Source organism: Caenorhabditis elegans, chromosome II (genome assembly GCF_000002985.6).
Source record: "Caenorhabditis elegans chromosome II".
NCBI classification, from domain to species: Eukaryota; Metazoa; Nematoda; class Chromadorea; order Rhabditida; family Rhabditidae; genus Caenorhabditis; species Caenorhabditis elegans.
In genome coordinates, this window is record NC_003280.10 from 11,180,735 (window position 1) to 11,202,591 (window position 21,857).

At 35.8% G+C, this 21,857-nt stretch overlaps 4 protein-coding genes and 3 non-coding genes across 8 annotated transcripts; 5 read left to right on the forward strand and 2 right to left on the reverse strand.

The window, feature by feature from the left end:
• Positions 1–919: 919 nt before the first annotated feature.
• On the forward strand, positions 920–2,413 carry bigr-1 (HAD family phosphatase; the record flags this gene model as incomplete). 2 transcript variants are annotated; one of them, NM_001267365.2, is made up of 4 exons in its annotated part: positions 920–1,175; positions 1,770–1,844; positions 1,893–1,979; positions 2,027–2,413. In NM_001267365.2, the coding sequence occupies 4 exons, from the start codon at positions 927–929 to the stop codon at positions 2,294–2,296; spliced, it is 681 nt and encodes a 226-aa protein (NP_001254294.1). The 2 variants fall into 2 exon arrangements, with proteins under 2 accessions (NP_001254294.1, NP_001254295.1); NM_001267366.3 differs by lacking the exons at positions 920–1,175; positions 1,770–1,844 and having other exon boundaries at positions 1,902–1,979; positions 2,027–2,296.
• Positions 2,341–4,073, reverse strand: lir-3 (Transcription factor lir-3). The gene is made up of 6 exons (NM_063994.7): positions 4,004–4,073; positions 3,781–3,953; positions 3,183–3,335; positions 3,011–3,119; positions 2,697–2,962; positions 2,341–2,509 (listed from the first exon to the last, which is right to left on the reverse strand). Exons 1-6 carry the CDS (start codon positions 4,070–4,072, stop codon positions 2,425–2,427), a joined length of 855 nt encoding a protein of 284 aa, NP_496395.1. The 5' UTR covers position 4,073; the 3' UTR covers positions 2,341–2,424.
• Positions 4,074–5,293: 1,220 nt separating this feature from the next.
• On the forward strand, positions 5,294–7,483 carry sfxn-1.2 (Sidoreflexin). The gene is made up of 7 exons (NM_063995.8): positions 5,294–5,394; positions 5,887–6,107; positions 6,389–6,610; positions 6,660–6,745; positions 6,793–6,920; positions 6,993–7,159; positions 7,207–7,483. The coding sequence occupies exons 1-7, from the start codon at positions 5,319–5,321 to the stop codon at positions 7,291–7,293; spliced, it is 987 nt and encodes a 328-aa protein (NP_496396.2). The 5' UTR covers positions 5,294–5,318; the 3' UTR covers positions 7,294–7,483.
• On the forward strand, positions 7,472–8,703 carry F37H8.5 (GILT-like protein F37H8.5). Its single transcript, NM_063996.4, has 4 exons — positions 7,472–7,713; positions 7,780–8,160; positions 8,213–8,291; positions 8,486–8,703. The coding sequence occupies exons 1-4, from the start codon at positions 7,517–7,519 to the stop codon at positions 8,660–8,662; spliced, it is 834 nt and encodes a 277-aa protein (NP_496397.1). The 5' UTR covers positions 7,472–7,516; the 3' UTR covers positions 8,663–8,703.
• Positions 8,704–8,848: 145 nt separating this feature from the next.
• F37H8.12 lies at positions 8,849–8,989 on the forward strand. The gene has a single exon (NR_051667.1). It is a non-coding gene; the product is annotated as an Unclassified non-coding RNA F37H8.12 (non-coding RNA).
• Positions 8,990–18,269: 9,280 nt separating this feature from the next.
• F37H8.11 lies at positions 18,270–18,479 on the reverse strand. The gene has a single exon (NR_051668.1). It is a non-coding gene; the product is annotated as an Unclassified non-coding RNA F37H8.11 (non-coding RNA).
• Positions 18,480–19,825: 1,346 nt separating this feature from the next.
• F37H8.8 lies at positions 19,826–19,937 on the forward strand. The gene has a single exon (NR_051669.2). It is a non-coding gene; the product is annotated as an Unclassified non-coding RNA F37H8.8 (non-coding RNA).
• The last annotated feature ends 1,920 nt before the right edge of the window (positions 19,938–21,857 follow it).

A 21,857-nucleotide genomic window follows, 5' to 3' on the forward strand; every position in this document is an offset into this window, starting at 1 on the left:
GCAGACACACTTAGCTGCCTATTGGTATATTTAGGCGCCTGCCTATCTCCATCGGTCCCGTTCTGTACCGACATGACCAAAACCATTGTAGTTTTGGGATGCACAAGACGGAATTTTCTCTATTTCCAATTTATTAATGGAGCCCCAGGTGCGGTGGAAAACTGACAAGCGTCTGCAGAAAGGTGTAATATTTCAATATTTTTCACTACGATCTTTTGATACAATAAAAATCTAGGTCATAGATTACTTCATCTAATTCATATAGGACATGCATTTTCTGTCTTATGTTCACTAAATCAAACTACACTCTAGAAGTTTCAGGACAATTCAAAAGTTCAAAAGTTCAGTACCATGGAAACATGGGGGGGGGGGGGGGGTCTGTCTAGTCGACTATATTTTTGTTCGAGATCTTTGTTGACTTTTTGAACATTTTGGTTTTGACCTTTTTTTTTTGAATTAAAAACTCCAAAGGTTTATATTTCTTAACGTTCAGTTCCAGCGAGGGAAATAGTGAAGAGGAAAAGAGAAAAAAAGAGAAGAAAAAGACATTTCATGGGGGCCTGGGGACCTCCACACTAGCATTTTGTTCTTTGCCCCACCATCTTTGAGAGTTCATCGGAACAAAACCCGTTTTAACTTTTCTCTCTTTTTCGTTCATTTTCGTGTTTTCTGCTGATATATATGTAACTGATATTATCGACGGTGGCGTATTTTATATTTTCTAGTGATGAAAGTACACTCATCTAGTCAGCGACAACGCACGTTTTGTCTGCGTCTGCCTGCTTCCGAATATGCTTAAAGACCAACTCGTTCAGTTTTGATGTCATTTTTTGTTTTAGTATTCAGTTTCAAGACTTTTCGTTTCATTTGAATTGTTTTTTTAAAATATTTTTCTCCTAAAATAATAAATCAATTTCAGTTTCAAAATGACTATGACCCAGCAAATTAAAGCAGTTGTCTACGATTTCGGAGGAGTTTTACTCTCTTATGAAGGTGTTATGGAGAAATGGGTTGCCATGTCAAGATCACTTGGACTTCCTGATGATGCTGTACACAGTGAATCTGTCGGAATTGAGTTTTCGCAGTGGTTGGGACCCGATAGAAGTCTTTTCTTGGGTACATTGACTGTCGACGATTTGGAAGGAGGTCTCTTTTTGCAGTATTTGAAGCATAAGGTAGGCGAGGTTTAATCAATTTTGAATTTTTAAGCGTCTCTTAAAAAATGAATTTTGACTTTTGTAAAACACTTTTTTGGCCAAAAATGTTTTTTAAAAATTATATTTTGAATTTTCCCGTCGAATTTTTTTTGAACACTGGAATTTTGATATTCCTGCTTTGTTCCCTAAATTTTTAAAAAAGTTTACAATGTGAATCTCGGGAAAAAAATTTCTGTTGAAATATTGAATTTTGAAATTCTCGCAAATTTTCTTGTGAGTCAAGTTCTAAATTTTTTCACAAAAAAATATGCATATTGGTACATGCGCCAAATTTTTCTGAAGTTTTGAAATTTCAATTTTTTTCGAAAAATACATGTAAATTTCCCCCAAGATTTTTTGGAGAATTTAAATCTGAACATCCATCAATTTTTATAAAAAAACTTGAACGTTCCATCGACTTTATTTTTTGGAAAAAATTTCAGAAAGATACAGCTGAAACATCGTTCCTACATTTTTAGGAAGTTTGAAATTCAAATTTATTGCAAGTTTCATGAATTTCCTTATTTTCAAAACAAAGTTTTTGAAATTTTTTCTTACTTTTTAAACTTTCAGTATGGAAACAAGCTGACTGACAACGTTGTGATAAAACCATTCACCGAGTGCCTTCGTGGAGAAAATGTTAAAATTGTAAGCTTAAAATGTTTCTAAACTTTGCCCTGAACCTAGCATTTTCAGCACAAAAATATGCAAAAAACCGTGGAAATTCTTCACAAGAAGGGCTTCAAAACCGCCATGCTGACAAACAACATGTTCTTAGATAAGGTAATCGAGTTCCTATCAATATTGAAAATTTGTTCAATGATTTTCAGGAGCACAAGGAAACCAGACTTCCATGCGATTTGACACATTTCGATGAAGTTGTAGAATCTTGTTTGGAGCATCTCATGAAACCAGACGCTCGATTTTATCATTTAGTTGAGAAAAGACTCGGAGTCAAACCAGAGGAAATTGTGTTTTTGGATGACCTCCATGAAAACATTGAAGCTGCAGAAAAGCTCGGATGGAACACAATTTTAGTAGAAGACATTGAAAAGGCGATTCATGAACTTGAGGGTTTCACTAAGGTTAAGCTGATCTAATTGGTGATGTATGTATATCTAACCGCTTTATAACTGCAATATAATTATCAAATTGTCACTTTTTATCAGGAATATAATAAATTGGAATGGTATCAAAAAATAAATAATTTGGCGATGAGAGCGATGAATCAGTTTAAGAACCCAGTTCTGTGAGCAAATTCAGGGAAACATTTTATCATTGCAGCATGCCATTCAGCTTTCATTATGTTGTCCCTGGAAAAATATGATTTTTTAAATTTGAAACTTCTACAAAAATTGTTCACAAATAATTTCATTTCAATTAATATTTCAAAGCCTTTTTAAAATAAATTGTATTGATTCTAGCAGCATGGGGATGTTTAGGTATTGTTTTAAAATATTTATATTTGAAATTTTGATTTGAAAAAACTCCAAAACTCACGTAATATTATGCGGCGGAATGTCACTTCCATGCTGCGAAACCGTATGTTTTCTCATCGTTGATTTTCGATAGTCCAAGTAATCACACTGCTTGCATTTATATTGTCTTCCAACACAATGAAGAGCAATCACATGCATTTGGAGATTCCATCGACCGCTTCTAGGCGTTTTGACTCGAACTCCACAGAGCTGACATTCATGGTAGTCGCCGACGGATTTGGCCTTTTTCGCGGCAGAATCCGAGTTGGAGCCAGATGGTTCGTCGTTCTGAAAATGAGGAATTGTGAGTCTTGGAATATAGAAAAAACTACTAACCGAGTTGACACCTATAGGCACAATTTCCGGTTCTCCACTCAACAAGCTCATCAGTTGATCTCTATACTCCTGTTCCTCGGCGTGATGATCATAACGGCGTTTGACACACCTGAAATCTTTTTTTTTTAATTTCTCGAATGTCCAGTAGATTTATTAAAGTAGATAAACTCACGGCTTGCTAGTAAGTCGAATATCCTCTTCCTCCTCCTCCTCAACAATATCGTCGTCTTCAATCGGTCCAACACCAACACTTGAAGCTTCCTGTCGGATGCCCGTAGATGTCACCATTGAATTCGAAACTTGTGAAAACGATGGAAATAGAACTCTGAAAATTTGATGAACTTAAAGTCGCAAATTTTATTTGTAAAAACTTTTCTGCTAAGTATTATACCGTATTTCCTCTAATAGTATTTCAACCAACTGATAAATTTGATAACTCAGTTGTCGTTTGTTTTATTGAAAAACTTTCGACTGACAAAATATTTGTTAAATGTTTTTCTATAGATTTGCTGTTGATTATTTATTGATATCTTTGAAATGAACCGAGATATAACTTTTTGAAAGACTAGTAGAGAATATACAGCAAATAAAGGCAGAAGGTGAGGCTTCGGAAATTTTTTTTTTGGCGAAAGAGAAGTTTTCGACAAAATAAAACCTTTTTTATTGGTTCTTTTAAGAGTGAATTTTTCTGAATTGTTTGTGAAATATAAGGTTTGATCTCAAAAATTTCCATTTTTTAAATAAAAAATATTTAAAAAAAAACCACCTACTTTTGCTCATGCACTGGATATGGAGAATGTCGAGTTTCAAATGTGACAGGAGATGAAGCTGTTTCACGGAGTTCATCTCTTGAAATTCTTGGCTCTTCTCTCTGGATTCTGTCGAGAGTCGGGTGTCGCGAAAGATCGTCCAACAGCATGAATCGAGCAAATCCATTTTCTAGCTGAAACTTTTTTTTTTCCAATTTAGTTATTTTTCACTAGAAAAACCCACCATAACTTGAACCAACTGAAGTGCTCGCTCCTTTGAGTCTATTTCTACTACGAGAAATTTTGGATCCATTCTGAGAAAAAAATTAGTTACAATATCTTAAAAGTCACGGAAGAATTCGGAGAAATATGAGGAAAAAAACCTTGAAAAAAATCCTCCCTTTCTTTCCAAATTTTCCTAAATTCTCGGCGAAAAATCAGGTTGAAAAAAACTCAAATAATTTCCTACTAAAATCCTACGGTAATGAATTTCTAGAAACAAAGAAAAAAAACTGAGCATAAGTGGCCTATAGTGATGAGATAATTCAGCCAGCAGGCAGCAGCATGCGGGCAGTCAACAGCAGTCAGCAGGCGGTCATCGATCGAAGGACAAGCAGTGCTGCGATGCAGGCAGTGAGTGGGGACTGAGAGAGTGTGCAAGATGAAGAGTGTACAGACATACGTGTACTGACGGACTGGGGAATTGGGTGGTGGAAGGGGGAAGGAAAGAGAGGGAGAGGCTGCGGAGACTGCTGTTTGGATTCAAATGCATAGCTGTTGGATTTTGCAATATATTGCAAAAAGGTGATGGGGAGATTTTAATAAAGAAGGTTTGGGTGGGGACTTTAAGAATATTGTAACTTTTTAAAGCTACCGTATTTCGGAAAATTTATTTTGCTTTATTTGAAAATTATTTTTATTTGACTTGGAACATCTGAAAAAGTGCACAAAAATTGCCGGAAATTTTTTCCGATAAATTCTCTGGTTTTTCAAGCAATTTTCGTATTGCTCGGCACTTTTGCAGTTGTTTCAAGTAAAACAAAAATTATTTTCGGATAAAAAGACTATTTTTTTATATTTAAGTTGATGGGTTTTTATCCTAAAATAATCTAGAGCACTAAAAATGCTTTAAAAATTATTTCAAAAAAATTCAAAAAATGTTTGCTGCAAAAAAAAACTGCCGGATGAAGCCAGAAAATTTTTGAAACTTTCAGTTCATTTTCTCTTCCTTCTATTTTCACAATTTTTCTGACAAATGATGAATAATCAAAGAGTTTCCTAAACAATTCGCTGCTGTACTTTTTCCTCTTGCCTTCTCTGAAACCAAAACTTCTGACTCACAATTTCCGTTTGAAAACGGGAGAGAGGAACTCTTTTTTTTCAGAAGTTTATATTTCAGTTTTTCAATTCTGAAAAATTATAAAATTTGGATATGAGACAATTAAAAATATATACATAAGTGCCACGTAAATCACGGTCTAACAAATTAAAAATAAAGAAACAAAAAAAACGTTACAAAACCACAGAACAATTCATTTATTAGTTCTCATTTGATTAAAATGAGTGAGCTTGTCAGCAATCTAAAGACTCGTCCAGATATATCGAAGCCACAATGGAGTCAAAGGACATATTACGGTAAGAATTCTTCAGGTTGCCAAAAAGTGCCAGCGAAGTTAAGACTGTTTAGATGGGATGTATCTGAAAGTTAATGTGCGGTGCATTGCAAAATTCTTGCATTTTTCAAAGTGAATAATAGCACATCGCGAAGCACATTGGACACCTTTTTCAATAATAGCACATTGGACACCTTTTTCATCGAATTATTCGGTATTTGGCTCTAGCTTCTTGCCCACGTTTTGCCCAAAACTATTAACGTTGATGAGAAATTGGCAAAACTTCGGCGAAAGTTGGGCAAGATTTTGACAAGACCTGGATTTAGGCTGCGCCAGATTTTGTCCCAAGTTTGATCAAACTCTTGGAACACTTTGGCTCAAACTTTTCTTGTGCCGCTTTGAACTTGAGAGACCCGAAAATTTGGAAACGCCAGAAATCAATAAATTACAATCTGATTTACTTCTGATTTTTAACATTTATTAACCTACATTGTAAAGAAATCCTCTTTTCCAGGTCGTGTCCGTCACTTTTTCACTCTTACTAACCCACTCACCCTGACCTCATCAGTTGCACGACAAGAGCAATGCCGACAAATTGTCTTGGACTACAAGAACGGAAAAGTCAGTCCGACGTTGACTGTGAGCGAGTTGTGGAAGGCAAAGACGTTGTATGATTCCACGTATCATCCGGATACCGGGGAGAAGATGTTCTTCTTGGGAAGAATGAGTGCACAGGTACATATAAAACCAATTGAAGCAACACAAAAAAGTTTGTGTTAAATATTGGCCAGAGTTGACTCAATCTTTAGTTAATTTGGCGTAGTCTGACCAAACTTTTGCCCATGCCAAATTCCGAGCCAAATTTATTTTTTGAGCCAAACTTGAACAAAAATTTAACGCCAACTTCCCAGAAGGTATTTCTTTGCTCCAAAAATAATTAAAAACAATTATAAAAATATCTAATGAAATTCAATCTTTGCCCTAGAAGCCTCTCTTTTCAATATCTACAGTTTCAGATGCCCGCCAACATGCTCATCAACGGAATGCTCTTGAGCCTTTACCGTACATTCCCGGGTGTTGTATTTTCCCATTGGATTAATCAATCGTTTAATGCAGTTGTCAACTACACGAACCGCAGTGGAAACAGTAAAACCAGCAACGAAAGGCTCATTCTCTCCTACTCGTGTGCTACTGGAGGAGCTATGGCTGCTGCTCTGTCACTGAATGCGATGGTTAAGGTAAACAGCTGAAAAAACATCTGCCGAATTTTCCTTTATAACATTCCAGAACAAGAACAGTATTGCTGCTCGCTTGGTTCCGTTTGCCGCTGTAGCATTGGCTAACACAATCAACATTCCGATGATAAGGAGCAAGTGAGCTGATTAACATGAATTATTCAAATTTTAAAGACGATTTTTAGCGAAGTAACAGAAGGATTGGAGTTACGTGATGAGAACGGAGAGCTCTTGGCAAGGTCCCGACAAATGGCTATACTCTCCATAGCACAAGTCACATTGAGTCGGATTGCAATGGCAATGCCAGATATGGGTAGGTTTTATCAAATGTTAAGCTTTTATAGATTTGCCTCCTGCTAATATATTTTAAGACAGTAATTTTCAGTGATGACGCCAATCATAATGAACCGAATCACACGAACGATGTACTACCGCACCCGTCCCTGGATGAAATACTCCGAGTACCCGATTCAAACTATGCTCGCTGGGATGGCTCTCTTCTTCACCACTCCAATGTGTTGTGCACTTTTCCCGCAGAAGACGGCAGTTGAAGTAAGATAAAACATAGATAATTATGCATTGGAAACCCAATATTTCAGGTTACCAAACTGGAAGCATCAGTTCAGAAAGAGATATTCTCCCGAGCCGATGCGCCTGAAGTAGTGTTCTACAATAAGGGATTGTGAGAAAATCAATTCACACTTAGGACGTTTTTCAACAATAAATATGATTGTTGAATTTTCTGAATGCCACGGTTTGGCAATACCCAAAAAGTTTCAGAATCCAAAATGTTGTTATCAAAAAAATCGATAGTTGCTCCTCCGCCTGCAAAAACCCCTAACATCAGCACAACCATAAATCATTCATTTGACCCAATCATCTCTGTTTTGTTCTGTTTTTATCTTTTCAATGGACACCACATGTCGCTGCCTGTTGACCCCCACCATCCAGCCAGTCTTGCTCAAAATGCTCTATCGACTCGTTGCCGCAATTTTGCTCCTTGGAGCTGTTCAGGCCACAATCAACTGTGCTGCTATTCCGACATCATTGTGGTGCTCGAATAAGGATCTTGAGGCGAAATGTGGATTCGCTTCCTTCTGTGATAAGTTAGTATCATAACATAAAATACTTATTTGAAACTGTAAATTTTAAAATTTTGTTTAAATCTTCAGACATCGCGCCGCCACTCACAATCAAAAAATCAACATCACTGTTCTGATCGAAGCTCTCTGCCCAGACTGCCAAAACTTCCTCACCAAGCAACTATACCCAATCGTCTTCAAAAACTTTGCCAACTATGTCAACATTGAACTAGTCCCATTCGGAAATGCAAAGGTCCTGGAAGATGGAACAATCAAGTGCCAGCACGGAGAGGAAGAATGCTCGATTAACAAGTTCGAAGGATGCTTCATCGACTCCATGCAAGACCAGAGCCCACTTCCAACTCTTTCTTGTATTGAAGAGAGTCTTCAGAAGAAGGTTGAATTTGCAGATGCTGTTCAACAATGTTTCGAAAAACTTCAAATTGGAGGGGATATTCAGAGATTGACACAGTGAGTTTGTGTTGAGAAAATGTTTAAATTCTGAAGAGCTGAAAGTTTTCAGATCCTGTTTGGTGTCAAAGCTCGGAGCTGATCTTCAAAATAAAGCCGCCGCGGCCACAGCCAATGTTTGGCCTGAGCAGGTTATTTTTCAAAAATTTAAAAATCAATGAAGATTTACCAAATCACCGTAAAATTTGAATTCAAATAGTTATGATAAATTCCAATTTTTGAAAGTTTTTAATTTTTTTTTTCGTTTTTTCTAAAACTTTGACTGATAATTTTAAATAATCTAACAATTTTTAACGGATCTTTCATGAAACTTAAACTATTTCAGCACAAGTTCGTCCCATGGGTGATCATCAATGGGGTCTCTCTCACCAGCTTCCAAGGATTCCAAAACCAACTTCCAACCCTCCTCTGCGAATGGTATTCTGGAGACAAGGCCATTCCATACTGTGAGGCTGCTCTCAAATTGAAGTACAAGAAGGCCAGTATTAGAAGCTTCTTTTAAAGTGTTCCCTTATAAAGTAATTCGAATAAAATATTAGCAATATCCTCCGGAAGGCGATTGCCTTGACCTGATCTGTTTACCTTCTCGATGAAGGAAATCAAGAATAACTCACATTTTTTCCTGCTTTACGCGGAAGAGAACAGGGAAAATAAAAAGAAAATCCAATTAAATTCGCCTGAGAATTCGATTATCATATAATGTTGCACTTCCTCCCCAGCAGGATTGACCTTGAAGTTTTTTTTGGAAAGACTCAGCTCTTCCGAAGATTCCCCCTTGATCATAATCTTTTTTCTAATTCGATTAGCATTTTTGCAACTTTATAACTTTGAAGATTACAATCACTGTAAATTATTTGGGTCAAGTTTTTCACACAAATTCAAGGTAAAACAACATATCTAACATAGAAAACCCGTGGAACGTGGCCACAAAAATATTTTTGTTCTTCAAACTGGCACCGATAAGCATCGAGAAGAGGGTCACCTGTGAATTAAGAATTATGCCAAGGTTTTTGTAATCCGGTTGAAAATGGAAGTGCCATAAATCTAGTTGTTATTCTTTGGATCAATTGGGTCACAGTTAGTTTAAAATTCAAATTCCCCAATTTGTCGTCATATATATGTCTAATATTCAGTTTTTCTGATTAAACTGGAAGCTTCTGGCACCTAGAAAAATTTTGTAATTAAATTCTGAAAGCGTTTAAAATTTGAAACAAGTCCCCGAAGAAAAATTTTTAAAAAAGTTAATTTCAAGTCAGATATTAATTTTTAAAGTTATGAAACCTAATTAAATCTCCCAATAAAAAATGTGGTCATATATATGCCTGAAATTCAGTTTTTTTTTGATTCAACTAGAAGCTTCTGGCACATAGAAAAATTTTGTAATTACATTCTGAAAGCGGTTAAAATTTGAAACAAATCCCCAAAGAAATATTTTCAAAAAAGTTAATTTCAAGTCAGATATTAATTTTTAAAGTTATGAAACCTAATTAAATCTCCCACTAAAAAATGCGGTCATATATATGCCTGAAATTCAGTTTTTTTGATTGAACTGGAAGCTTCTGGCACCTAGAAAATTTTTGAAATTAAATTCTGAAAGCGGTTAAAGTTTGAAACAAATCCCCGAAGAAACTTTTTCAAAAAAGTTAATTTCAAGTCAGATATTAATTTTTAAAGTTATGAAACCTAAATAAATCTCCCAATAAAAAATGCGGTCATATATATGCTTGATGGACAGTTTTTTTGATTCAACTAGAAGCTTCTGACACCTAGAAAAATGTTGTAATTAAATTCTGAAAGCGCTTAAAATTTGAAACAAGTCCCCGAAGAAATATTTTCAAAAAAGTTAATTTCAAGTCAGATATTAATTTTTAAAGTTATGAAACCTAAATAAATCTCCCAATAAAAAATGCGGTCATATATATGCTTGATGGACAGTTTTTTTGATTCAACTAGAAGCTTCTGACACCTAGAAAAATGTTGTAATTAAATTCTGAAAGCGCTTAAAATTTGAAACAAATCCCCGGAGAAATATTTTCAAAAAAGTTAATTTCAAGTCAGATATTAATTTTTAAAGTTATGAAACCTAAATAAATCTCCCAATAAAAAAATGCGGTCATATATATGCCTGAAATTCAGTTTTTTGATTGAACTGGAAGCTTCTGGCACCTAGAAAATTTTTGAAAATAAATTCTGAAAGCGGTTAAAATTTGAAACAAGTCCCCGAAGAAACTTTTTCAAAAAAGTTAATTTCAAGTCAGATATTAATTTTTAAAGTTATGAAACCTAATTAAATCTCCCACTAAAAAATGCGGTCATATATATGCCTGAAATTCAGTTTTTTTGATTGAACTGGAAGCTTCTGGCACCTAGAAAATTTTTGAAATTAAATTCTGAAAGCGGTTAAAGTTTGAAACAAATCCCCGAAGAAACTTTTTCAAAAAAGTTAATTTCAAGTCAGATATTAATTTTTAAAGTTATGAAACCTAAATAAATCTCCCAATAAAAAATGCGGTCATATATATGCTTGATGGACAGTTTTTTTGATTCAACTAGAAGCTTCTGACACCTAGAAAAATGTTGTAATTAAATTCTGAAAGCGCTTAAAATTTGAAACAAGTCCCCGAAGAAATATTTTCAAAAAAGTTAATTTCAAGTCAGATATTAATTTTTAAAGTTATGAAACCTAAATAATTCTCCCAATAAAAAATGCGGTCATATATATGCTTGATGGACAGTTTTTTTGATTCAACTAGAAGCTTCTGACACCTAGAAAAATGTTGTAATTAAATTCTGAAAGCGCTTAAAATTTGAAACAAATCCCCGGAGAAATATTTTCAAAAAAGTTAATTTCAAGTCAGATATTAATTTTTAAAGTTATGAAACCTAAATAAATCTCCCAATAAAAAAATGCGGTCATATATATGCCTGAAATTCAGTTTTTTGATTGAACTGGAAGCTTCTGGCACCTAGAAAATTTTTGAAAATAAATTCTGAAAGCGGTTAAAATTTGAAACAAGTCCCCGAAGAAACTTTTTCAAAAAAGTTAATTTCAAGTCAGATATTAATTTTTAAAGTTATGAAACCTAAATAAATCTCCCAATAAAAAATGCGGTCATATATATGCCTGAAATTCAGTTTTTTGATTCAACTGGAAGCTTCTGGCACCTAGAAAAATTTCGTAAATAAATTCTGAAAGCGCTTAAAATTTGAAACAAGTCCCCGAAGAAATATTTTCAAAAAAGTTAATTTCAAGTCAGATATTAATTTTTAAAGTTATGTATGCTTGAAGAACTTGTTAGCCTCGTCTAGTAAGACAATTTCGGTCTGCCTGCACCTTGCAGCTTTCCTAGTTTTTTTTGAAGACAACGAAGCAGTCCCACTGATATAAATTCGATTTCTTGATTTTTTTTCTCACCTTAGATATTCTGAAAATCTGTGAAGTTTTGAAACATTTCCCACCAATAATTTTACAAAATTTTTGTGCACAATTGTTCCAATTTCCTAATTTACTTCCAGTCCGATACTCATCTAATTAAATTAGCGTTTTTTTTTGCACTGTAACTTTATAACTTTCAGAGATAGCATCTCCTAAATCGGTTCAACGGTTTATTGTGGGTTTCGAGGGTGTGTGGGTCTGGGTCACTCTTCACAGTTTTTGTCAAAAGAGAGAAACTTCAAGGTAAAACAACAAAGAGTCACCTGAAAAGGCGCAAGATCATTTTAAGATAATGATCGGGGCAGGGGTAGCTCTCGTGGTTGGAAAAAGTATTTTGAAAAATAAACAATTCCCTACTTCCTATTTTGGTAGGTAGAAAACATTCAGAAGTACACGGTCACCTGACATCACATCTTCAAATCAGAGACATAAAATAAGAAGCTGCCAGTCAGTCACCTCGTCATAAAAAGCGATCGTAAAAAAGTTGCCAAATAATGAAAGAAGGAATTTCACATCGGGTTGCCCCGCGGTACTCAAAAAACAATAGTTCCATTTCTATTTGCGGCGGATGTTTTTTTAACGGTTCTTCTCTCCCTGACGACTTCTACCCACCACCAAGACTAGTACAAACATAAGACGAAGAAGAAGAAGAAGTCACCTTCATATTTCAGTGTAATGGGTGGTAGATAAGAAATGACATCTTCCGCGCCATTGAAGTCGGCACATACTCATCTTTTCGGAAAGATGACAGGTTCCCCGCTTTGGCACATTTCGACATTTTCGGGGCGGATGAAGCTATTGGAACGGCTTTGATGGGAAGGCAAGAAGGACATGGGTGTATATAGTACCGGCTAGATGGTGCAGCGGTATTGTCTGTCTTATGATGAGCCCCAGTGCAGATTCTAGTTTTTTTTTTTGAAAACTTCAATTCAGTTTTTTAATGTCAACGGGGGAGTACCGCTTCTGAATTTGTTGCCCATGTACACTCAGAGTTATCCGAAAAAGCCAAAGTTCATTATCAAAAATTAAAAAAAAATCTAAAAAATATAATCGAGCCCATTTTCAGCCTGCCTGGTAGGCACGCAGGCATACCTGTTCGTGCCTATGAATTTCTTAAAGCTCTAGAAAGAAACCTCGTCGCAGTTGTCAAGTTTTAAATTTCAAATAATTGTTTATCCACTTTAAACTTTGAGAAAAATTATCAAATTTCAAACTATCCTCAAAATTCGACCCTACAAGTGTAGGTGGCCTGAGAAACTGCTAGAACAATTGTGAGATGGGAAATAAATCTCTTGAGTAACCCTGTAAATCAACACAAACTTGATGATCATGTGAAAAATAGACGACAACGACGGACGTGATAATATATACGGCTGAAAGGGAACTTGATAAAGAATGCGTTTTGGTTTTGAAAGTGAGAATGACTGATTGACTAGGGGAATTTGTTTATCAGTAGACAGAAATGGAACAATGTTTTGTTTTCTGAAATTGTAGAAAATTTCTATTTTTGAAAACAATTAAACTGATTTTTACTTCAATTATTGACAACTATGACACTTCTGAGACTGAAGGGTTCAAAATTAATATGAAATGCACAGTAAAAGTTAAGAGGCAAATGGGAATCCTGAATGTATGCAGACTCTACTTCCAAATATTTTTAAGTCCATAAAATTATTTGGTGCTCCAACTGGAACTTGTGTGAGCCTCGCTTCAACCCCTCCTCTCAAGTCACTACAAAACCTTCAAAAATTCTTCACAGGGGTAAGTAAGCATATCTTCTAAAAACAACCGACTCTCCAAGGTGAACTAACCTATAGTACCAGGTGGATATCCTCACCTTATTCCACCCACTTCTTCATCATTTTCATCCAATTTGTACTCGCCTCATTTCCAAAACCAACTTCGCGCCATCCGTGTTCCCAGCACTCGATCCTCCTCCTTCTCCCCATCCACCTTCATCTTTTCTTCATCAGCTTTTTGTGTTCCTTTCCAACTGTTCCTATTTGTCTTTTTTTTTCTACTCTGGCATTGTATATGTTCTTCTGCTTCCCGACTGACTGTATCACATTTGACGCAACAATCTCTCAAGCAGTATAGAAGTGGTTGACGAGTGTTTTCCAGATTTATCTGTTATTCTTATTCTGATGTCTAGATTTTTTGGGAGTTTGTTATGCTGTAGTTGTGTTGCAACATTTCAAGAATATGACTATTTTTGGAACGTTAATAACTTAAAATTCCAAAGTTTCACCGGCTCCAAAAGCTTCTGCTCGACTGTTTAAAGCTTCTTTTTTCTGTAAGTAGAACAAAGTGAGTCTTCGAAACTTATATTTTTCCGACAGAAATCACTGTACTTTTGGTGTAGGCACAGCTTGCCTTCAAGGCGGCGCACTTGAGCGTTCAACTCTATGAAGTCAATAATAAAATAAGAACTTCTGTGCTATTCGTATTATAGGCCGAAGGTACTCACATAGGCTAACACTTGTGACGGGTATTAAAGAGATGCAACAACTACCGCAGTAGATACCATATCATACATACCTTACACCTACCGTATCAGATGCATCTACTTGAAGCTAACGCACACCTAGATCACCGTTCTCGCGCCATCCTTATCACCTCCTCTTTTCTCCTCAAACAGTTTGTTGCATACCGATAATTTGTTAATCAAACGAAAATGAGAGATGAGGAAAAAAAGGGAATCCGGTCCTTTTTATGCAATCATGATTGCGTACACGGGCGCCGCCACCGACGATAAGCGCAATTTTTGCCTGTCCTCCTCGTCCCGCTCCTTCTTTATCTCTTCAAACTTTCCCACCGTATCGATACTGTATTATTCATCCCCTCTCTTCAATTTTTCAGTGTTTATCTTTGCCTTCAGTTCTTTCAAACCCGAAAATAGACTATCACTTCGGTTCGAAAAAAGATCACCTGAGTTCCATATGACTTTTGTTTCTCTGAGAAATGCCTGTGACATTCCATGAATTTCTCTTTATTTGTAAAATTGAGAATTTCTAAAAATAATCTAGAATTGTGGTGATGCTCCAAAACTTTATGTAGGCCCAGAAACTCTGATCTGGGGCCTACAAGCATGCCTACTGTCTAAACACACCATTAAGCAGGTTAACAGCGACTGATTTTATTGAGTTAAAACTAGTGCTCTTGGTTCCTTTAAAAATCTGAAGCTTACGATCTTGGCAAAAAACCTTTAAAAACCTGAACACTTCAGTTCAAGCTTCCTTTTGTTTTTTTTAATTTTTTTTCCAAAAGAGAAGTTATCCAAAAAGATCTTTAGGTGTTTATAATGTGTCGAATGCTCTGAAAAACTTTTCTACTGGTACAAAATTTTTATTATTTAATTTTATGAATATCGAATTTACCGAAACAACGTTCGATTATCTAGTCAAGGCTTACTAAAATTGGGATATTGATCCGATTTCAGAGCATGCATCAGAGTATACAGTCTGAATTTTCTCGGCCAAGGAAATTTTAAGTCAAACAATTTTCTCATTAAAAAAAATGGAACTCCAAAAATTTACAAATTCTATAAAAATATGAAGAGGCCTTGAAGTTGGGATGATCCTTACAGATAAAGTGATGCTTTATGCGTGAATTGTAAGGCTCACCGCCCGAGCCCTTGAGTTTCTGTAACAGCTTCAACTTACAGAAGCAAGTCCAAACTACAGTCCTCCTCATATCGGTGGGTATGTAACAAAACTAACAAAACCAATAAAAACCTTGAACAATCATCATGGTCATAAATTGTTAACTACAGTGGTTCCACATTTATCAGTCGCCCTCCTCCCGATCCTTGTTCTCCAATTTTTATCACCTTTTCGAATCTCGATATGGTGTTCCATATTTGTAAATTCCAACCTCATCTGACCATTACCTCATTCCGTTAACTACCTGCCATCTCATCCTCCCCCATGTATCTTGGTCGCCCCGTCAAAAATGGGCGGCGCCAGTGTGCGACTCGAAAGAACTTCTTCAATCGAGGTGTCACGAAGATGTCGACTAGCCAAGTTAGTTACCACTACAACCTCCGCGACAAGGCCGTGTGTCGGCTCCTTTTTTGGATGGGGGTACTACTGCTACTACTAGCAAAAAAAGAACTTCGGTCACCACAATTCCCTTATATTCTCATCAACCAAAAAAATGATGGTGGTTCAAGTAACTGGTTCATGTTCTGAAACTACTATCATGTCTTTCTCTCTTGTTTTGTTCTCGATTTCAGTTTCAGAGAGAGGGATAGAGAAAGAAGCCCTTTATTTTAGTATCATGGAAGCATCAGAAGTGGAGGTGTTCTCTTGTTATTCTTCGTAAAGTTTTTATAGTGTTTATTGACCACCAATTGAAAATTTTAGTTTCTATAGTACTTTTTCAATACTCCAAAGTTGCTGGAAATTCAACTTCTTTTAGAAATTTCAAAAACTAAAATGAATCTTCTAGGCTGAAATTTTCCTTAAATAAAATTTCTATGGTGCCTGCCTATTGCCTATTCTCAGTCAATTGAAGCTTAGACGTAGGCCCCTCTATACATAGTCATTCAGACAAGCGGTAGCCTTTTCTATAGGCATTGAGGATGGCGTAGATTTATTTTTAGGCAGGCTCAGAAGGCAGGTGCAGATTTTTCTTATCATGAAGGCAGTCTGTAGATCTATCTTTAATCAGTAAGCAAGCGATAGATCGCTCTATAGGTATGTACTCACAAGGGAAGTCTTTGAGGGGGTCCGTAGATTTGGGGTTCTCATGCTAAAATTCCTACAGAAGAGTGTTAGTTATAATCTCTCTCCAAAAAATTTAGCTGCCCCGGTCAAGTTTCAGCAAAGTTATGACGTTTTGAAATTTCAGTTAAAAACACCATTGAAATCCACTGTCTTACCATGCAGTCCACGCAAATCTCAGCTTGCGTGACCACCGAAAATGTGACACCCACCACATTGAGTTGAAAAATGTCCTCGGTGGCCGAGTTGGGAGTGCGCGCGTCTGATAAGGTTTAAGCTTTGGTTCGATTCCTTCTATTTTTGAAATATTTTTGTAAGTTGAATAAAGTTGTAAAACAACTCATTCAAACATTTTTGCGCATTTTTAAAGTGATTTTATTCTTATTCGGGAACCTAGAATCATTGTCCGCACTTTTTGGAAATGTTTATTTTTTTCATTTTTGCTCAAAATTTCTTGATCAACTCCAAGCAAAAAAATCAAAAAATTTCATTTTTCTAAACAATTATGAAATTGCTATGTTGTTGTTCAGAAATGTATGAAACGTACATTACACAAGTTTTAACTCTCTATTCGCAAGTAAACCGTCGAAATGATCTACATCTCACGAACTTTGTGCAAAATATTTAACCAACTTTGAAGTTGCATAACTTCGTTGAGATAAATTATTTTGAAAAATGATCAACTAACAAAATGTTTGTTGAATAACAGTGAACAAAGTTTTAGTTATAAACTTTTTGATACCTTCAGCCAAAAAAGTAGTGTCACCGTTGGCCAAAGGCCAATGTTTCTATTAACACTGTGTAAATGGCAAACGGTGCTCAACTTCTTGGTGGCTGGAAGGTATCAAAAAGTTTATAACTAAAACTTTGTTCACTGTTATTCAACAAACATTTTGTTAGTTGATCATTTTTCAAAATAATTTATCTCAACGAAGTTATGCAACTTCAAAGTTGGTTAAATATTTTGCACAAAGTTCGTGAGATGTAGATCATTTCGACGGTTTACTTGCGAATAGAGAGTTAAAACTTGTGTAATGTACGTTTCATACATTTCTGAACAACAACATAGCAATTTCATAATTGTTTAGAAAAATGAAATTTTTTGATTTTTTTGCTTGGAGTTGATCAAGAAATTTTGAGCAAAAATGAAAAAAATAAAAATTTCCAAAAAGTGCGGACAATGATTCTAGGTTCCCGAATAAGAATAAAATCACTTTAAAAATGCGCAAAAATGTTTGAATGAGTTGTTTTACAACTTTATTCAACTTACAAAAATATTTCAAAAATAGAAGGAATCGAACCAAAGCTTAAATCTTATCAGACGCGCGCACTCCCAACTCGGCCACCGAGGACATTTTTCAACTCAATGTGGTGGGTGTCACATTTTCGGTGGTCACGCAAGCTGAGATTTGCGTGGATTGCATGGTAAGACAGTGGATTTCAATGGTGTTTTTAACTGAAATTTCAAAACGTCATAACTTTGCTGAAACTTGACCGGGGCAGCTAAATTTTTTGGAGAGATCATAACTAACACTCTTCTGTAGGAATTTTAACATGAGAACCCCAAATCTACGGACCCCTCAAAGACTTCCCTTGTCAGGCGGTAGGTATCTCTATTGACATGTTCACCGAGGTTTTTGAACCTGTGCAAAATTTTCAAAAACTAAGAACTTTCTAACATTTAAATTATTTGTTTACATTTCAATTTTCCACATTTTGATATTATTTTCACAAGACTTACTTAAACGCTGTTGCTTCGAATTTCTGAGATCTCCACTCAATTCACCGAACACCATCTGACTTTCGATTTAGTAGAAACTCTCTCATCGAAAAGCCTAAAACAATCTGACTTTCAGATATATGGGAGATTTCAAAAAGATAGTACATAGTAACATGATTTAAATGATGTTATGAACCACCGTCTACACCCAATTTCACTAGTTCACCCCCCTTCAGTTTCACCCCACTATTGCCCAACAGTCCTTTACCCCTGTGTTCTTTCTGCTAATTTCGTCGTTGCCTTTCTTCTTCTTTCTACACTCAACCTCTCGTGTCATTTTGGCAGCCGACCCCCCTAGTCCTCCTTTGATTCATTCATTCATTTCAATTTTTTTCGAAATTTCACCTCCTTTTGCCACTTGAAACGAAACCGAATGGCATGTAGGGTGATGGTGACACATAATAGTACAAGTGAAGACTTCGAGATGGCGGCGACGGATTAACAATCAAAATTCGACTTGACTTCCCCTACATGCTTCAGACAATTTTCGACCTTTTCAAAAAGTGCTTACATGGGTTTGATGACGCAACCACAAAGTCTATAAGCTTATTCGGAATTGAGATTCCTAGCCGACACTGTTGAACGAACATTCAAAAGGATGAGATCAACCGTGATCTGACTGGATTCGATTGTGTCTGTTTGTGTTGACTCTAGAGTCTTTCGGACATTGAGTGACTATCACTATACATATTTTAGATCTTTGTATTTGAAGCGGTTTTCTTGAAAATATCCGAATGGGGTAAATTTAGAAAATTTGGAATTTTTGTTTAAGTTCAAAAAATCTCTAATTTTGAAATCTTTATTTATTTGGAGTTTATTAAATTTAAATTCCACTATCAGAAATTTCAATTTTTATGTTTATCCCTCTAAAAGCCCAAATTTAAAAACTCCAGAACTTTCAGAATATCCTCCACGAATTAAAATTTTTTAAGGCGTAAACTATAATATTAAAAATTTTTAACAAGCTAGATAAAAAATTTTGAACTGTTCAAATTATTTCTTTTTAAATATTTTTCATGCTAAAATTTTTGTAAAGGAAATTTCATATTCGGCATATTTTCTGTTTGGCACCTGTTAGGTTTTCCAATCTTGGGTGATAGCTTTTTACTCAATTTTAGAATATTTTAAGAGTAGGCACAAAAATGCCTGCCGGGTGCCTACACTACCAAATTTGACCTTTTCGTAAATCTAAAACATTCGTAGATATAGACTTTACGAACACCGAACACAATTCTTAAGAAGTTCGCGCCAGAATTCAGCAAATAGGCTCTAGGCAGCTAGTTAGGTATGTAGGCACAAAACGTGCCCGCTGTGCCAAACTCTTGAGAAACCACCTTAAAATGGATGCCCGATAACTTCAAGTCGTTGATGACCAAGTTTGCAGATATCTATGTGACTTGGGAAATCTCGGAATCTCTACAATTTACTAGACAGTAATAGATAGGTATTTGATTCCATTCTGCCTTGTTCCTACATTTTTTCTCTTCATCAACATTTTCTCCCTTATTTGTTCATTATTTTCTTTCTCTCTGTAATCGAACAAAATCACTGTGTGGCATTCTATCGACACTGATACGCTGTCTCCGAACCCCTCTCATCACTATTTTTTTTTGCTTTTTCTTGTTCCTAATCGAGTTTTTGCTACTGCTTTTTCAATCGTTCTCCCTCTCTCTTCAATTTGCCACCCCGCGCAATCCCGCACGCACCTGCCGCCTGGCACCATCTTTTCTCTTTTTCTCTCTCTCGAAGCTTCGGAGATGATCTGATCTGCCATCACCGTCGTTTTGCAGAGGCGCGGAACTTCTCCGTTCGATGATGACGACCCCCAGGTCGCTTTTTGTTCCTTTTTTTTGAAACAATCATCTTGATTTCTAGTTTTTATTCGTGAGATAGGTACTTGGTTGAAGTCGGAGGAGGGAACCGTAAAGTGTAAAACAAGTGGGTTTATCAAAAACTGTTTCTCTTTTCAAAGTTATTGTAATAAAGGCAACCCCCTTTGGGGTATTGTGTTGTCTACTTTTGGTCTTCTTTTCCATGCTTCTTACTGTTCACGTCACGGTGGCTAACACTGGAAATATTGTAAGAAGAATTTGGGCAATTTTTGAAAAAAATGCTGATAAGATTATATTTAATTTTTTGAGAAACCAGGAAAACCCCATTGAAAAAAAAACGTTATCTAAACATTCTTCAAACTTCATATTATCCGTAGGAACTAAGTCTGCTGCACGATATTTGTGTCAATTTAATGAGATGTAACTCAAACTATAAACTTAAAAATTCACCAATTTACAATGCTGTATTCCTACTTTAGTACTGCTCCCAATGTTTAGTTTTAGCAGCTTATATCTCAGTTACAGTTTGTCCTTTACAAAAATTGCCAACTAACAAAATATTTTTTAAATCCTGTTCTATCGTTTTGTAGTTGGCAATTGATTGATATCTCTGAAATGGACTGAGATATAACTTTTCCAACTAAAGTAGTTGATGCTGTACTAAAAAAATGCATGACAACTAAGGCGTAGGTCATCTTCAGGTCAAGATCATTGGATTTTATAGGTACCTATAGGTAGGCGTTCTAAATTACTTTTACATTTGGTTTCAGTGGTGAAGCTTATACGTAAAACTACTATTTTGAAATTTCCTCGATCTTCCAATAGGTTCAATCACTTCAAAATCTTAAAAACCTGAAGATCACTTGAATTTTCTCAAAAAGATTTTATAGTCAATGACCCAATTTGAGTTGTCTGCTTATTGAGTCAACCCACCGAAAAATCTAGATTACAAAAGTTCATCAAATACAATTTTGGAATTCCAGACCCTCCTCCTCCCACCGTTACCTCTCAATTTCCTTGTTCGTCCGATTTTCTTACCAGTCATTTAGTGGAATTTCGGTTACGAAACCAAACCAAAAAACTCCCCTTTCGTTTCCTACCTACCTGTCGTCATTCATTCTGACACAGTCGGCGATGTTCATCCGTCCATCATCGGTTGGCTTTTTCTCCTTTCGTTTTAGTTTTTGCTTTTTGGCATCCACTTCCCCTTTCTGAACCCCGTAAACTTTCGAAAACTGAACTTTTTTCTACAGTAATCCTTTCAGTGTTCTGGGTGTGTGTGCTGTTGCCTCCACCGATTCACACCATTTAGCGTGTGGCCTCGTGTCCTCCCGCTCCCGGTGTCCGATTAGTAGAATTAGGTTCGGACATCATGGTGTAGGAGGAGACCCTATATGGGTGTCCAGATCATTTTTGACCCTCTTTTTTTCGTTTTGAAACATTTATATAAGACCAGTTGCTAGGTAATTATTTGTTGTGTTGGGTTGAAATTTATACAAACAATTACAGACAGTAATGGCTGGTTAGTATTTTTTGAGGACAATTTTTCCTACTGAAAATGAAAATTCCATGTTTTAGGCGACCTTTTTTGAGAATTTCGGAATTTTTTCGCATGTGCTACACTGCATGGAACATTTGAAAAAAGTCAGATTTTAAATATTTTCATTGAGCTCACAGCTAACAAGGTAGAGTGCTTCATTTATCATATTTTCAAGCAATCAATTTTTAAAATTTGAAACAATTTTCGCGCACAATGTTTGGTACTCCAGGATAGGTATTATGATTTGCTCAATTTTAGAAAAAAAATGCGCAGAGTATGGTAACTTTTTGGCAATTGGGCATGAGCAGCTCACTGAGCAAATTAATTCCAGACTCGGCAAGAGTAACTTTCTAAATAAGCACTGCCTTCTAAGTGATTTAAGGCT